The 18,092-nt window shown below is 38.2% G+C and overlaps 1 protein-coding gene across 7 annotated transcripts in view; it reads left to right on the forward strand.

The window, feature by feature from the left end:
- Window positions 1-18,092, forward strand: part of Ralyl (RALY RNA binding protein like) — a 673,831-nt gene that overhangs the window by 581,805 nt on the left and 73,934 nt on the right. For all 7 annotated transcript variants that reach the window (XM_031376347.1, XM_031376350.1, XM_031376349.1 and 4 more), the window contains one exon: window positions 12,866-12,913. In XM_031376347.1, the coding sequence (XP_031232207.1) occupies window positions 12,866-12,913 (48 nt within the window). The remainder of the gene's footprint in view (window positions 1-12,865; window positions 12,914-18,092) is intronic.

Genomic DNA, 18,092 nt, shown 5'->3' on the forward strand with positions numbered 1-18,092 from the left:
TTCCCTCTCTCCCTCTGGAGCTGCCACACATAACGCCCTTGCTGTTTCTGTGGGTGGGTGACTGGATGTGGAGGTGGGGCCCGTTGAGAGCCAGTGCCCCTCTCCACCTCCTTGTGCCTGTATCTAATGTATAAATATAGAGATGTATATATGGATAAAAAAGGGTGCATTTTCAACAGCAAGAAGACATGGGATATGTTGGGACATCTCTCCTGTCTCATTATTGACCAACAAGTGGAGTTAATACTGCTACAGACAAAAGCTAATTTCAAGCAGAGCCTAAGAGAATTTTTGTCCCACAGTAGTGCCAGGAAAAGAGCAGGTGCTGAGAACCGCTGACAAGCTGAGCCCCTCAATGATACAGAGGACAACTGGAGGAAAAGCTTCATGAGGGAGAGCCCCTGAACCCTGAAGAATGTGTACAGACTCCGGGCAGTAACTGTTAACACTTTGCAATTGGTGCTGTAACTGCAGTGTTCCACAACAACAACAACGACAACAACAACAACAACAAAATGATAAGAGTATGAGGTTCTCAGGATCCAGACGAGCAAGTCCTGTCAATATTACAGATTTCTATATAGGGTCTGCCACAGTTATAAATTGTTTTCTCTTGTCTTACGTTGATATTTTTCTGACCAGGTATATGCCATGGTGCTTTTCTTCATTCTCATTGCAGTAAGAAACAAAATAATAATGAAGATGCTCATGCATATGTGAAATCACAAGTCAGATATTTATGCATTTCTTTTCATTCATTGCAAACCCAATGGTAGAAGAGAAAGATCATGGCAATTTTAAAATTGCTTCTTTTAGTACCCTTCCTCATAGAGGATTCCACAGAGAAGGGCTAATGAAATTCATTCAAGGTAGAACTTACAAACATCAAACCATGTACCCTCAGCCAGAGGACAAAAAATTATTCACCATTCCTTCTCACTTATATGTAAACTCCACTCCTCTAACATTACTATCCATTACTATCCACTCATGTCACATCCCTAGTATTTCAATTAAACTATTAGGAGATTTTTGTTGTTGTTTTGGTTTGTTTTTCCATTTACTCATTTATTTATTTATTATTTTTAAAAATTGGACATCTTATTTATTTACATTTCAAATGTTATCCCCTTTCCTGGTTTCCTCTCCAGAAACCCCCTATCCTCTCACCCCTCCCCTGTTTCTGTGAGGGTGATCCAATAGCAACCCACCTCTCCTGCTTACTGGCCCTGGCATTCCCCTACACTGGGGCATCGAGCCTTCACAGGAGCAAGGACCTCTTCTCCCATTGATGCCTGACAAGGCCATCCTCTGCTACATATGAGGCTGGAGCCATGGGTCCCTCCATATGTACTCTTTGGTTGGTGGCTTAGTCCCTGGGAGCTCTGGGGGTCTGGTTGGTTCATATTTTTGTTCTTCCTATGGGTTTGCAAACCCTTCAGCTCCTTCAGTCCTTTCTCTAACTCCTTCTTTGGGAACCCTATGCTCAGTCCCATGGTTGGCTGTGAGCATCCACCCCTGTATTTGTCAGGCTCTGGCAGAACCTCTCAGGGGATATCTATATCAGGATCCTGTTTTATTCATTTACTTGATTGCTTGCTTACTTACTTACTTTTACTTACTTACTTTTCATCCTGATTGCAACCCTACTCCCTACTTTCCTCCAAGTCTCACCCTCTACCCCTACTACCATGAGTTGGGTACCAACCCAACCTGGCACATAACTCACAGGAGGACTGTCCCACTGAAGCCAGTAAAGACAACCTAGCAAGGGGAAAGGGATCCAATGACAGGCAACAGAGACATCCCCTATCCTACCTGCTCCAGTTGTTAGGGGACTCACATGATGGCCAAGCTTAGAATCTGCTATATATGTGTATGGAGCTTCTTAGGTCCAGCTCATACATGCCCTTTGGTTGGTGGTTCAGTCTCTGTGAGCTTCTATGGCTCCATGTTAGTTGACTCTGTAGGTCCTCTTGTGGTGTCTTTGACCCCTCCAACTTCCTCAATTCTTCCCCTTTTTCTTTCTTACTCACAGACTCTGTGAGCTCTTCTGGATGGTTGGCTGTGGGTCTCGGCCTCTGTTTGTATCAGCTGTTGGATGAAGCCTCTTAGAAGACAGTTATACTAGGCTCTTGTCTCCAAGCATAGTAAAGTATCATTAAGAGTGTCAGGGGTTGGCTCTTTCCCATGGAGATCTCTAGTTGGATCAGTCTCTGATCAGCTAATTCTGCAATCTCTGCTCCATCTCTATCCTTGCCTGTCTTGCAGGCAGGGCAAATTTTGGGTGGAAGGTTTTGTGTTCAGGTTAGTGTTCCCCTCCTTCCACCAGAAGCACTGGTTACAGGAGGTGGCAACTTCAGGCTCCATATCCCCTGCTGCTAAGAGTCTCATCTAGAGTCTCCCCCCACAGACTTCTGGGAGCCACTCTGTCCTACATGCCAGGTCCCAAGAACTGGGGAGAATATAGGTAGGGGAAGTTTCAGTTACCAGTCTGGGGGTTGCAGGTGGGGAAGACAAGGAAAGAGAGGAAAGAATTAAAAGAAGAAAGGAGACAGAGGCAACAGGAAGTCTCCATTAGACTGGATGGATTGGAGCATGTGGCCAGGTGAAATGCCCCCTGAGGACAGACTGATGGAGGAAAAAATAGCCCCTGAGAGACTCAAACAGCCAGTAATTGGGGAGTGCTGCTGGGAAATAAGCAGTGTAGTGTATAGAAAAGTAGATTAAGGATATCCCCCCCAGTAATTGTGCTAAGCTGATTAAATAAATCGGTAGGACTCTGCCTTGATTATTGGGAGGCTGGCTAAGTCATATTAACAACTAATGGAGTTTATTAAAGTCCATTTACAGTTATGCTATATTTGATGGTTAATATTCACTTATAAGTGAGTATATAGCATGCATGGCTTTCTGGTTCTGGTTTACTTCACTCAGGGTGATATTTTTCTGGTTCCATCTATTTGTCTGAAAATTTGATCATGTCCTTGTAATTGTTCTTAAATGTGTAAAAACAGTTGACTCAAATAAATGGGAGATGAGAACTACCATTTACTGAGTGGAATGTTTTGCTGTATTATTGTTGTATTATGTTGTAAAACAGATGTTTTTGTAGCTCAAGGTGGCCTCCAACTTACAGTGTTGCTGAGATCACCTGGAACTGCTGATACTCATGCTTCCAGTTCCCAAGTGCTTGGGTTACACTCTAGTGGCCAGCACATCTGGCTCCTGTGCACTACTTTACCTGCTTGAAGTTCTTAACTTTTTTTTTTTACTTTGTATCTCTCTCTTTTCTGTTGGTATGATAAAATACCATAACTAAAAGAAAGTTACACAGGGAAGGGTTCTACAAGGAGAGTCCACAATGGTGGAAGAGGCATGGTAAAAGGAGCAGGATGTTGAAAGTCTCTATCGCAACTATACAGACAGAGTTATAGGAGGCAGAGGTAGAAGACATAAACGCGCTAAGCTCAGTGACTGATTGTATTTCTTCCAGCACAGCTGTACCTCTTAAAGATTCAGTAACCAGCGCCCACCCTCCAATGGCAACACCAATTAGTGACAGGCTGTTCAAGCACATACACCTAAAGGGAAACATACTGCCATTCAAACCATTACAACCTTCCTAAAGCAAAGTCCCAAACCACTACTAGTTAGGGCACAATATGTGTTCACTGAATATTTCATAATCGTTTAGTTCCCCCCTCAATATTTCCTCTATTGTAGCCATACTTGGAGTGAAGTAAATGTTTGCTAATGAAACTTAAGCTAAGAGATTTACTTCATCAATTTTATTTTTGGATATATATGTGTGTATAAGAGTATTCATTGCAAATACTCGGTAAATACACAGTTTTATGTGTCTTGTTTTAGGTAAAAAAATGGACAGATATGTACATATCTATTGACCTATGCATAATGTGAGTTAGAAACACGATTCTGTAGGAATCTTTAAGGATACTTCTGATTCACTATAACCTTTCAAAATCAGCATGCATAATGTCTTTGTATTTGTGTGTGTGTATATATATATATATATATACAAATATACATATACATATATATATATATATATATATATATATATATATATATGATGATGATGAGAAAGTATGATTTCTATTTCTTCTTCTCCACAATTGTCCCACATTTTTCTACTGTCAGTTTTATGGCTACCCACAAAGACCTAACTTTTCAACAATTATTTTCGATCTTTTCATTTTTACAAGAAAAATAAAATGCCATCATTTCTAGGAAGCCTAGTTTGATCCACATCTCTTGAGACATTTCCTATTTCTTCTACCTATAAAATTTCATAGCAGATGTGGTAGTTTGAAGGCAGTTGGCCCTCATAGAGAGTGGTATTAATAGGAGTTATGGCCTTGTGAAAGTAGGTGTTGAAAGGGTCAGTACAGGACCTTTTTGAAAACTCCACCAGATCCTTCTCCTCTGGAAGGGGAAGGCTAATGAACATTCCGCAGAAAGCACCTGGACCTGCAGGTGGGTGAGGCCTAGACCAGGTAAACACATTCAGCAGGACAGACCCTGCCATCCCACTCCCCAGAGTCCAATCAATTTAAAAGTCAAACTTGTTCTGCCAATTAAATTGTGCCTAATTGCTGCTGCTCTGAAAAACTGTATAAAGACTGACCTTCGGGTGTAGGATGACCCCAATGTGCTGGAAGAATAAATTCCGCTTGGTTTTTGCATCGATTCCAGGTTCCATGTGGTTCACTCGGGGGGTCCCCAGTAAGCTAAGGCTTGGCAAAATCTTACAGTGAGGCTTTGTTGGAGGAAGTGGCCCACTGTGGAGGTGGGATGTGAGGTCGGATATGCTCAAGCTATGTCCAGTGAGGAAGACAGTCTTTGACTGCTACCTGAGGATCAAGATGTGGAACTCTCAGCTCCTTCTCCAGCATCATGTCTGCCTCCTGCACACTGTCCTGATTCCTGCCATGATGATAATGGACTAAACCTATGAGAGTATAAGGCAGACCCAATTAAATATTTGCCTTTATAAGAGTTGCCATGATCATATTGTCTCTTCACAGCAATAAAAGCCTACTAGAGCAGGCTTTACCTCTGCTTAGTTATTCATTGAGCTCTGCTTGCAAGTACAATCACCTATATATCTGTCTAACCCCTTCTACATATACCAGCTTTCTTGGCCGTTCTCCAGACATTATCTACAACTCTCATTGTTATACATGACTTAGAGTAAGTATTCAATAACTGGCAATTCAGTTTAACTCAGGAACCAGAAACGTTAATTGAGAAGGCACTGGTAAGATTTATTATGTCTGCTAAGAAATCAGCAACGTGCCCTTTCCTTATGCAAGGTTGTTCATTAATATCCTTCAGATTATGTTTTAATGAAGTTGTTTAAGGCAAAACAGTGTTGTGAGTATTAATATATTCAAATGAAACTGGTTTTATGAATTCAAAGGGATTAAAGTTGATTGCATATACTGTGAAATCCAATCAGTGGTGATTTCTTCTATAAAGGAAAAAGTTTAAATTAAATTACAAGAACGTTATTGGTTCCTCACTTAATCTTCACTAGTAAAAGAAATAGTGTGTCTCTTTGAGCCTAGCCAATTATATTTACATTTTTGACTTCCCATATATTTTGAGGATATCTAAGCAATTCTAGTAAGGTACTTGTGCAAGTAGAATGAGTTAAGTTGAGATCCTATGCAGTTAGTGGAAATGTCTTTCTCTTTTTATTTAAGTGACACTTAATAATTGTACACTTTGATGGGTTACAGTGTTATTCATATACATATATGGTAACAGTTAAAGCAGATTGTTCATGTGTCCATAATATTAAATACTTTTCTCTCTTTTAATCAGAATGATCAAATCCACGCTTAGTTTGAAATGGGCATAAGAAATCTGTGACTAAATGGCCCATACCATGCTAGTGCTTCTTAAATTGGAGCTTATGACCTCACGTGGGGGGGGGTCATCAAGAATAATTGGCAAAAGTAGGAGGTTTCTTAACAAATAATAATTCAAAACCCAATACATATGAATTCAAGATATTATGGCAGGCCTCACCTTTGCAGTATCCTGTGCTGCAGGCTTGATATTAAGCATAATAAAAAGAGATCATGCTGTGACATTGTGCCTGACCAGCAAGTCCTGCTTCACAACCATAGTAGAAGTGACATTGCGCCTGACCAGCAAGTCCTGCTCAACAACCATGGCAGATGAGAAAGAGAGTTCACTGTACCATTGCACTTGACCAGCAAGTCCTGCTTCGCAACCATGGTAGATGTGAAAGGGCTTCATATGTTAATGATTACAATGGTTTTTACTGCCTTGATTGAAATATAATGACTTAATTTTGTAAAACAAAAACTTTTAATACTTTCCTATCATCCTTTTCTGTGCACAAAATCACCATATCTATATACAACATTTTCTTTAAAATATTTGATCTTAAAAATATTGAGTATATGACATGAGTTTCATAAAATAAAGTTTGCTTTAATTAATGGGATTAGTACAGAATTTAAAAAATCCTATCTGAAATGGCCCTAAACCTACTTCTACAACTTTAATGTGAATCTTCATTTTAACAGCGGTAAGTATGAATTAAAATGTTGATCAACTCAAAGACTGCTGAAAATAATGGACATTCTGCAATATGAAATATTCATGTAGGATTTAGTTTCTTTTATCATCATCATCATTATTATTATTACTACTAATCATTTTATTCATTTACATTTCAAATTATATCCCCCTTCTTGGTAACCCATCCACAACTCCTTTATTCCATCTCCTTCTCCCCACTCCCCTTTATCTCTATGAGGGTGCTCCTCCACCTATTCCCACTCCCACCTCACTGCTCTAGCCTGCCCCTAGTCTACAGCATCAAGCCTCCCTCCCCTCCCATTGGTGTCAGATAAGGCCATCCTCTACTACATATGTATCTGAAGTCCTGGCTCCCTTCATGTATACTCTTTGGTTAGTGGTTTAGTCCCTAAGAACTCTCAGTGGTCCAATTAATTGATATTATTCTACCAGAATCTCTCCAATACAGATGCAGATACTAGTAAGCTAACCATCAGACTGAGCCCTGAGACCTCAATGGAAGAGTTAGGAGAAGGACTAAAGGACCTGAAGGGGATTGCATTCCCATAAGAAGAACAATATCAACAGGATTTAGCTTCTTACGCCAAAGCAAACGTGATCAATCTTCTTTTGGGCAAACAAATTAAATTTAATAAATCGTACAATGAGATGCATACTAAAGAACTGATTTAAAATACTTTTATGATTCCTTATCATGTTTCATGTATAAATCTATTTTATGTACCCATATTCCCAGGCAATATAAAATTCTCAGAATAAAAAAGGGTTGTAAGGAGAAAAACATTAAGAACCCCTTGCTATAGAATGCTTGAAGGTTTATTTCTCCTTTTGCTTGTGAAAGATACAAAAGTTAATCCCATAAAAATATAGAGTGTGATAGTTACTGGCAGAGACTATGGAGTGTTGGTGGTAAGAACAGAGACTAGTTTCATTTAGGAGATGTCTTCATTGATAATTAATTTTATTTCAGTCTTCCATGAAAGTCTCCCATGTTCTTAAGAAAATTGTTCCTCGGGTGTAAAGTGGAAGAGTTTTGCATTTCAGCTCAGAGGAGTGGAGACAGATTGACCAATATAAGTTCTCAAAATTAAAACCTCCATGAAAACCAAGAGTCAGGGGTCTGGAGTCCAGAGGAAACTGAAGTTTAGTGAAGCTGAGAGGAAATTGAGGTACTTTTGATAAAACCAGATTAAAATTCAGTCAGAGATAGAAATTATTACTTCTGAGCCCAAATGTCTCATGCAATTCCTGATGGCATGTTATTTATCAAATTTTGAAGAGAGCTCACTGCATCTTTTATGCATAGTGATGACTAAAAGAGACTGTGTGTATAAAAGTACAAAGAATATCAATTTAAATTAGAATATTTACCTCTCCAGGTCATTGGTTTACAAACACATTCTATGCAAAATTCTTAAAATTACTTGCTTGATATGGTTTATATATTTGATTTTATTATGGAAACCACACTGGTGTTATCCAAATACAATTCTATGGCATTTATAATTGTCTTCTAAAATAGTCATCAAAGGCAGACACTCATGATAACTGAGCACGGAATCCAATTTTTCACTCTTGTATTTATTTATTAACTTTACATCACAGCCAACCCTCTGTCTTCTCCCAGTACAACACTCACATCTCACTTATCCTTCCCTTCTCAGAAAAGGGGAAACCTGGCATGGGCACAAATCCACCCTGGCACAGCAAGTCACAAAATGACTAAAGGCATCCTCTCCCACTGAGGACACAAAAGGCAGCCCAACTAGGGAAAGGGGATCCCACAGGCAGGCAACAGAGTCAGAGAAAGCCCCACTTCAGTTGTTAGGGGATACACATGAAGGCCAATCTCCACATCTGCTACATATGTATGTGTTATAGAACAAACCTAACCTCAATCCAGGGCCTCCACTCACCTTTGCTTATTCAATTCACAAATAAAGGATACACATGACCTTTATATTTATGATAAGCCCTAGTCAGCACTAGTGTTGAGCACATATCTTCTGTCTATGATGTTCCATGCTATTAAAATCTACTCTCCTATCAGTAACCCCAAGTTACTACTTACTATGTTCCATCTGGGCTGTTCTTAACCCAACTGTGCAGCCCTCAGGGCTATGACTTTAACACTATTACCCAATGTTGTCTTTTCCTCTATCTTCCTCTCTCTCCTCATGGCTCTCCAAACCCCAGCCCAGGAACTCTGAACCCTACCAATGTCCCTTCTGCCCAGCTATTGGCTCACAGCCTCTTAATTTACCAATCAGGGGTAATTTGGAGAAGACTCACATGACATCACTTGAGTACATGAAAATCCACTTGTCTGGGGCAATCACACCTTGAGGAACTAGTATTTAGCATTAGAATACAAGGAGCAGCAGAACAACCCACTGCACATGCGTGCTGGAGCCTAGGTCCAGCCCATGCATGCACAATCTTTGGTTGCTGATTCAGTCTTTGTGAATCCCAGGGGTCTAAGTTAGTTGCCTCAGTAGGTCTTCTTGTGGTGTCCTTGACCCATCCTGTTCCCTCAGCCTTTCCCCTCACTCTTCCACAAGACTCCCCACCCCCCTCCACAAGGCATCTCCACCCAGACTCTCACCCATTTCTCTCTTTTCACCCACTTCTGCCTATTGTTTAGCTGTGGGTCTCTGCATCTGTTTGCATCAGCTCCTGAATGAAGCCACTTAGAAGACAGTTACACTAGGCTCCTGTTTGCAAGCATAAAAGAGTATTATCATTAACAGTGTCAGGGCTTGGCTTTCTCCCACGGGGTGGGTTTGACGTTGGACCAGTCATTGGTTGGCCATTCCCTCGATCTCTGTTCCATCTTTATCCCTGTATAGAGGAGATATTTTGGGTTGAAGGTTTCGGGAGTGGGCTGCTGTCCCCCCTTCCTCTGCTGAAAGTACTGCCTAGCTACAGGAGGTGGCCACCTTAGACTCTATATCCCACACTGCTAAGAATCTCAGCTAGTGTTACCCCCACAAACTACTGGGAGCCTCCCCTGTCCCAGTTCCCTAGCTTGTCCCAGAGATGCACTACCAACGATTTATGTTCTCACTCCCAGCCCCCCACCCCCTCTCTCCACATTGAATCTCCACCCAGACTCTCACCCATTTCCCTCTTTTCACCCACTTCTGATGTTTATTTTATTGCCCGCTGTGAATAGAATTTTTGGGTCTGTGAATTATAGCATGGTAATCCTGTACTTTAAGGATAGTATCCATTATCAGTCTTAATATGTCATTTTGGGTCTGGGTTACCTCAGGATGATATTGCTTAGTTCTATCCAATTGCCTGCAATTTTCATGATGTCCTCGTTTTTAATAACTGACGGGTATTCCAATGGTAAAGGTATATTTTCTTTATCCATTCTTCTGTTGAGGTTGATCTGGGTTGTTTCCAGTTTCTGGCTGTTACAAATAAAGCTGCTATGATCATAGTTGAGCAAGTGTCCTTGTGGTATGAATTTGGAGATGTATATACCACAAGGACACTTGCTCAACTATGATCATATATGTGTATGTGTGTTTGTGTGTGTGTGTGTGTGTGTGTGTGTGTGTGTGTGTGTGTGTAGGATAAGTGGATCTTGAGGTAGAACTACTCCCAATATTCTGCAAAAACTTTCAAATTGATTTCCAAAGTGGTAGTAGTGGTTGTAGAAGTTTGCACTCCCACCAGCAATGGAAGAATGTTCCCCTTGCTCCACATCCTTGCCAGCATGTGCTGCCACCTGAATTTTTGGTCTTAGCCATTGTGACAGAAGAAAGATGGAATCTCAGTCATTTTGATTTGTATCTCTCTGATGACTAAGGATGTTGAATGTTTCTTTTAGTTCTTTTTAGCCATTATAGATTCCTCTGTTGAGAATTTTTTGTTTTGCTCTTTACCTAATTTTTTTTAAAGATTTATTTATTATTATAAATAACTACACTGTAGCTGATCAGACACACCAGAAGAGGGTGTCAGATCTCATTACGGGTGATTGTGAGTCACCATGTGGTTGCTGAGATTTGAACTCAGGACCTTTGGAAGAGAAGTCGGTGCTCTTACCCACTGAGTCATCTCACCAGCCCCCTCTTTACCCAATTTTTTAATTGGGTATTTAAGTTGTTGGTGTCTAATGTCTAGAGTTCTTTATATATTTTGGATATTAGCCTTCTGTCAGATGTAGGGTTTGTGAGTTTATATCTCATTCTGTAGGCTGTTGTTTCATCCTATTGACAATGTCCTTTACCTTACAGAAGCTTTTCAGTTTCATGAAGTCCCATTTATTAATTGTTGATTTTAGAGTCTGAGCTATTGGTGTTCTGTTCAGGAAGTTTTCTCCCGTACCAATGGATTCAAAGCTATTCCCCACTCTCTCTTCTATTTGATTTAGTGTGTTTGGTTTTAATGTTGAGGTGTTTGTTCCTCTTCGACCTGAGTTTTGTGCAGGTTGGTAAATATGGATCTATTTGCATTCTTCTACATGTAAACATTAAGTTATACCAGCACCATTTCATTTATTCAAGATATTTTCTTTTTCGATTGTATGAATCTGTCTTCTTTGTCAGAAAACAAGTGTTCATACATATGTGGACTTATTTCTAGGTCTTTGATTAGATTTCATTCATCAACCTGTCTGGTTTTACACCAATACCAAGCAGTTTTTATTACTATAACTCTGTACAGCTTGAAATCAGGGATTGATGATACTTCCCGAAGTTCTTTTATTATACAAGATTGTTTTACCTATCTCTGAGTTTTATTTTTCCATATAAAGTTTAGAATTGCAAGTAGACTAATTTTAAATTTTGCAGTCTAATTTTAGACTTTGCAGTGAAAGTTCAGGCAAGTGTCTCATTCTTCCTCATTAACTAAGGATACTTATTATCCAAGGGAAGAAAGTTAAGTATTGTTTCATAAGGAATGTTCCATCATTTATGCCCCAGAACTTGGTGGTCACCATTAGGTTGCCTTGAGAATCTCTCAGTTCAACAACATAGTCATGTCTATGCAAGCAATATGAACTATAGCATTTATCACTCCACTTCAATAATCTGTACTAACTAGTGTGTGGGGTTTTTGTTTGTTTTACTCTGCTTTTTAATCTTTAGGCAATGATTGCATTGTATTTCTGTGCTTGCAGAGATAGACATGGCACTCCTGTAACCAGCAATCAGAAGTAAGCAGTCATCTAATCAGATATTTCTATGACAATGTTTTCTCTTAACTTACCAGAACTTCAACTCACACTGGAGATATATCTGATTCTCATACACTAGAGAAGCCACATTGAGCTTTTTCCTTCTATGTACAGCAAGTTTGAGGAGGCATCCATGCATTTTTTTCCTTAAAAACAAGAATGACAATACCACTTTAGTAAAGTTCTCAGTGTTCCCGGTTTGAGAGTAGTTAAAAAAATAAATGACTGTTGATTTGGAAATATAAAACTACCTTTCAGTCATAAAAAGGCTCTGCAAGCATTTATATACTGGATTATGATTTGACTTGGGAATTTGACTTTTAGGTATACACCCAGGGAAAATGAAAGCAAATATATTGAAAATCTATGCAAGATATGACAGCATCATTCTTTCCCATAACAAAGTTATAAAAATAGCTCTAATCTTTGCAAGTAAATGAATAAATAAACAAAAATAATATGAATATATAAGGCTCTGACTTAGATAAGAATGTAATTCTGATATCCAGTACATAATAGATTAGATAAATTATAAAGTATGATAGGAGAAATAAATCAAACGAAAAAGAAAGCTATGATTATGTAATTATATGATAACCGTCTTTGATTCACAATTTGTAAGGTTCCTAAAATAGGCAGCTTTATAGATAGAAGTTGGAACAGAGGTGATTAAAAGAGAGGAAAGTGGGAAAAGGCATCTATCGGGTGTATAGAGAAGTTCATGGAGTACATAGTGATGTTCTTTATAGAGCTTTATGAGTCTATTTGATGCTACTGAACTATATACAGGACATGGCTAAAACTACATGCTGAATGGCACATTCAAATTATAGCTGAAATTATTAAAATGACAATTTTTATGATCTGTGTATTTTACCACAATGAAAATTTAAATTAAGAAACATACAATAAAGACTACTGCTTTATAAGTATCTCATAAACTATAAGCCAAAACATTAAAATATGTTGATATAAAATAAAATTTATTTTGTGTTACAAAATCAAAAAATAATATTAAAATGAGCATGACTCAAACCCACACTAACTATTTTTTTTTTCATTCCTTAGTGGTTATGTATTTGACTACGATTACTACAGAGATGATTTCTACAATCGGTATGTGAATTTTTTCAACCTTGTTTTCAGGAATCTGTATTGTTCTCTTTTAGGCATTTCATATACTGAAGCTTTAATTAATTTAAATGCTTGAAATAATATGTTATGACTATAAATTTAAAATGTGAAGTGTCTACAATTGTCACAGAGTTATATTTTTTTTTAGTTTTGTTATATTTATTCACATGCAGTAGATCTTGGAATTGGAATTGAACATTAGGGTTAACAAAGCCTAAAATTTTGTTGGTGATATTAAAATAACATTTTATTTTTTTTTTTTTTTTTGGTTTTTTTGAGACAGGGTTTCTCTCTGTAGCCCCGGCTGTCCCGGTACTCACTCTGTAGACCAGGCTGGCCTCGAACTCGGAAATCCGCCTGCCTCTGCCTCCCAAGTGCTAGGATTAAAGGCGTGCGCCACCACCGCCCGGCAAAATAACATTTTAAACATTAAGTTATTTTAAGGACCAATTGTTGACTTAGAATTTTTAAAGCTGAGGATTATTATGACTCCAAAAGAAAGGAAAGAAGGAAGGAATGAAGGAAGGAAAGAATGGAAAGAAGGCAGGCAGGCAGACTGACAGGCAGGCCACAAAACGTAAAATTCATGTCTTTGTGATACCTTTAATTGATTAGAAAAGCAGATTAACAGAACTGTACAATTCTTTTGAGTCTCTGCATTAAACGTACAGGGGCAAATGATAGTTACTGATCATGTTTTACTTTAAAACAATACCACTATTGAGAATTTGTTTAGTGCCTTTATATAGAGTTTATCAAAATCATCCCACAGAGTACAGACTGTGTCCTTTCACCCAGTGACTTAGAATCTGGAGCAAGCATCTGTCATGTGCTCTGTGATTTCCATGGTCCTTTATAAGGATAGCTCAGCCTCAGTGCCTTGTCCTCACTGTACAGTGTCTCTCTTCAAGTTCTTTCAATATGGAGTCCTGTGGTAGCATCATTTTCTCCCCAGACCTTCCTTCATTCCTTTTCTCACATCAGATACATTTTTCTTATAGATAGCAGTTAGGAACTGTTTCGTTCATTTTCGTGGGTCCAGATATAGATGATTTCAAGGGGCATGCTAACACACCTTTCCTCAGCTATTTCTTTCATATGTCCACTACCTTTCTGTTTGAATTTACTTTCAACGTTACAATTCTAAAGTTATTGTTATCAACAATTTCTTTATAATTATTTCTCTTTGTGAAATGCTACATGTGTTAAGTGTTCAATGCTAAAAACACAGGACACATAACAGTGGCCTGACTGCAGCCTCTGTGTAAACAATCTAGTTAGCAGCCACTATCTTTTGCATGCTTTTAGAGAAGTGATTGAATTACCCACTTATTTGTATAATAAAATCTGTGCTTTGCAGTGTTAATGACAGATTACATGTATTGCTATCAGGAATTTAATTTGTATTTTTAGAAAACTATTTTATGCACCTCATTGTTGATAAGAAACGTCATAAATAGTTAACTCACAAGAACCCAAATGATCAAGAAACTATAGGTGACAATTGGAATAAGGAAATGAATGGATACATAAATAAAATAAATATTTTTCCATTAACTTTAATTACAAGTAGTGTTAAGTGCAAGGCATTACATAAAAATACAGAGAAAGGTTTTCAATAGGTCATAACGGACAAAGGAGCCAGTAATCCTTGGAGAGTCTCCTACCCACTTGTGAATAATATTTCAGTTCTAAAAGAAAGCCATTGGGTCTTCTCTGTGTACTGTTCCATTTTATCAGGCCTCTGGCCTCCTTCCCCTGACTTCATGCCTTAGAGCACAATGGGATTACTATAACAAGAGTGAACTGGGTTCCCTGAGGCCTCTCAGGTCCAGCAGGATCCCTCCTATACTTAGGTATATTGTTACATCTGCAATGTAAGATCCAATCATCCCTGCTTCATTTTACTTCAGAGTACTACAGTCATGTTAACTTTTGATTGGCTAATAATAGATGCTTAAGTTGTGCCATTAGTTAATCTCATTTAAGACATAGGACCCTTTTGTTCATGACAGACAGAGGTATACTCATAGCTTGGTCACGTATTCTAATCTCACAAAAGACTGCATGGGTATGCACAGGGGCAAAATAGATCCTTACTTGTATGTGGGGTTAATGTACCCCCAAAGCCTGTACAGGGATCCAGATCAAAGGACACTTCAAGGAGCTGGATGAAGCCACTTATTTCTAATTCCTCCTGTAAACAAAAGGTAGTCGTAAAGAATGACTTCCCTCCAATTGCTTTATAATTTAGACAACATGTTAAATTTTATTTAAAAGTTTAGTAGCGTATAGTAATGTGCTCTTAAAGCAATGCCAACATCTGGCAGCCTTAAAAATAATTTCATATCATACAAAGAAGAAATGACATGGAGATAGTCTTTACATTTTTTTGAAAACTTTAACTTTTAATAGTTTCAAAATCATTTTTGACTAAAAATTTTGAGGATGCAAAACACTGTTTTATTATTCTAGATAAGTTTTCAATTACTTTATTTCACCTAATAGCATATTAAAATGACATTGTTTTACGCATATTTCTTAGTGTTTCCTCGTAGAATTAATAAATTTTTATTTAAATAAACCTTGTTCTATGAGGTAGGAGACACAAGCTTTGACACTAAACCTTCTGATTTGGTGAAAAATAAAATATTCAGCTGTGTCAGTTTAAAAGATAAGACAAGACACAGGGCTTCACGTGCCAGCTTAGTGGGTAAAAGAGACTTTTCTGCAAACTCGGCAGCTTCTGCTCAGTCACCAGGATCCACACAAAGGAAGGAGAGAACTGACTCCACAGTCTTCTTCGGACATACCTCCTCTTCCTTCTCATGCATGCACGCACAAACACACAGACACGCACTAAAAAGGTAATCAATTGCTTTGAGGATTAATAAGCATATATTCTAGTTTTTGTTTATTAAAAAAAAAAATACTTATTTAAGCCAAAAGCTGAAAAACAGACCTTACATTGGAAAGACCAAGGACCTTAAACAGGCAAAGTATTATAGAGCCTAAACTTCTCTGAGGACTCTCCACTATACACAAAAAAAGGCCAACTACAGGCCGGGCAGTGGTGGCGCATGCCTTTAATCCCAGCACTTGGGAGGCAGAGGCAGGCAGATTTCTGAGTTCGAGGCCGGCCTGGTCTACAGAGTGAGTTCCAGGACAGCCAGGGCTGCACAGGGAAACCCTGTCTCAAAAACCAAAAAAAAAAAAAAAAAAAAAAAAAAAAAAAAGGCCAACTGCAGCCAATTTTCAATGTTACTTATTTGTCTTATATGCAATCTGTTTGACTTCTATGTATATAGTAGATCATTATGATGATGGTACTAACAGACTATCTGAACAGTATGCGCTCTCATTAATTTTTATTTTTTAAAGCACTTGGCTAAGAAAGACGTAAGCATCTGCCAACAGTGGCTTAACTCCCTGTAAATATAGAATCCCACAAAGGGAAATTAACCAAGAAAGACCGGACAAGAGAAATGGACCTGGATGCCTGACAGCAGTTAAACAGTTATTCTGCCTAAGATATGCTCAGCTTGTTTTTATGTGAAATTTTTTACAAATACCTTGTACAATACTACAAACTGGGCTATGTTATTTAATACTGTGAAACCTGCTCTTTGCTACATGATTTTTTTTTTAACTCGTAAAGTTACGTGATAACAAGCAATAGTCCTGGTTACGTTTGTAGTACTAAATCAATGCCAAATGCTAGTGTAAATTGACAATATTAACAATGATGGTAAATGTGTATTCTACTGATTTTTATGTAGCAATGTCTACATTCCTGGGTAATAAGACAGTCACTCAGTATTTCTCCCATAATAGACCATTGTCTTGCCTTTGAGTGGCATTTCAGTTGTTGCTCACACTCCTGAAGAGAGATAGTGGACATTGTGTTTATTTCCTCAGACCATGATGCTCTGTTTAGGGGGAAACAAAACAAGAAACGACACTAGTTATGCTTAGCAGAGATAATTTCATTAAAAATACTTTGCTAAATAAGAACTGAGACTTTGAAAGGACAAACCAAAAGCATAATGAAATTAGTGACTGCAAGAACTAGGGCAATGTTGATAGGGCACTTGCTGATACTAAAATTCAATTTAGAAAATGGGACTCGCTGAGTTGAAATTATGAATAGAAGTTTCAGGCAGTGTTCTGCACCTCTGTGAAGCTCAGACTCAGATCTCTGAGGAGGGGACACAGGCTACTGGCATGGATATCTTGGAGAGTGCAAAGACGCAAATGTTACGAGTCCTTCCATCTAGATTCTTCTGCTGCAATGGGGATAAATGGTGATTGCCAGGGTAAAGAAACAAAGCTGGAATAATATAATGATGGGCAGCCTAATATGTCCATTTTCCATCTTCTATTCTCACTCTAAAGTACTGAGTCAAACAGGAAGTCGAGTGCACAGGCATGTGATCTTGGGCATCCTAATCCCTCCTGTACCTGGAGGAAGGTGACTCTTCGATGTTTATATTCCCAGTCTGTTTGGGGATCTGAATGTAATTCACCGATGCAGCTCCATACATTGTTTTGTCTTTTAATTATCTTGAATACCACATGGTAGAAGCAATGTCCAGTAATTATTTTTTAGCATTTAGTAGTATTTTCTTTCAAAAAAGCTGGTATAGCTGAGTACAGGCAATTGTATATTAGAACCAATGACAGACATCAATATGCTTCCAAGTAAAAGAAATTTGATTCAAGCATACTTAGTTCTCCCAGAGAATTTCTTCAATTCCCAAGCAATTGGCAGTTTAATCCAATACTTAGCTTTAGTGCCACCAGAAAAAGCACCAAGTACTTTGTAAATGCCAGTGAAGAATAAAGTTCCGTTGGAGAATAAGAAATGTCATGGATGTTTCACGATGCAGGATAATCCACACTATTATAGTGGCTCAAAATGGGCAGTGTTCAATTTTGGAACATTCTGACCTTGTATTGATGAGCTAAAGAAAAGTTACTACAGTTTTAGCATGAAAATAATCATGGTTAATTTGTTTCTGATCATTCATGAAAATCCCCACCTTACAAAGTCAGAAGTTGGATCAAACCATTTTAGTGTTTTTACTTTTTATCTCAAATGGCCAGTTGAATATATTGTTTAATTATTTAAAGTTCAATATGAAATTAAGCAGTTAGCAAG

The sequence above is a fragment of the Mastomys coucha genome, unplaced genomic scaffold (assembly GCF_008632895.1).
Source record: "Mastomys coucha isolate ucsf_1 unplaced genomic scaffold, UCSF_Mcou_1 pScaffold17, whole genome shotgun sequence".
In the NCBI taxonomy this organism is placed as follows: Eukaryota; Metazoa; Chordata; class Mammalia; order Rodentia; family Muridae; genus Mastomys; species Mastomys coucha.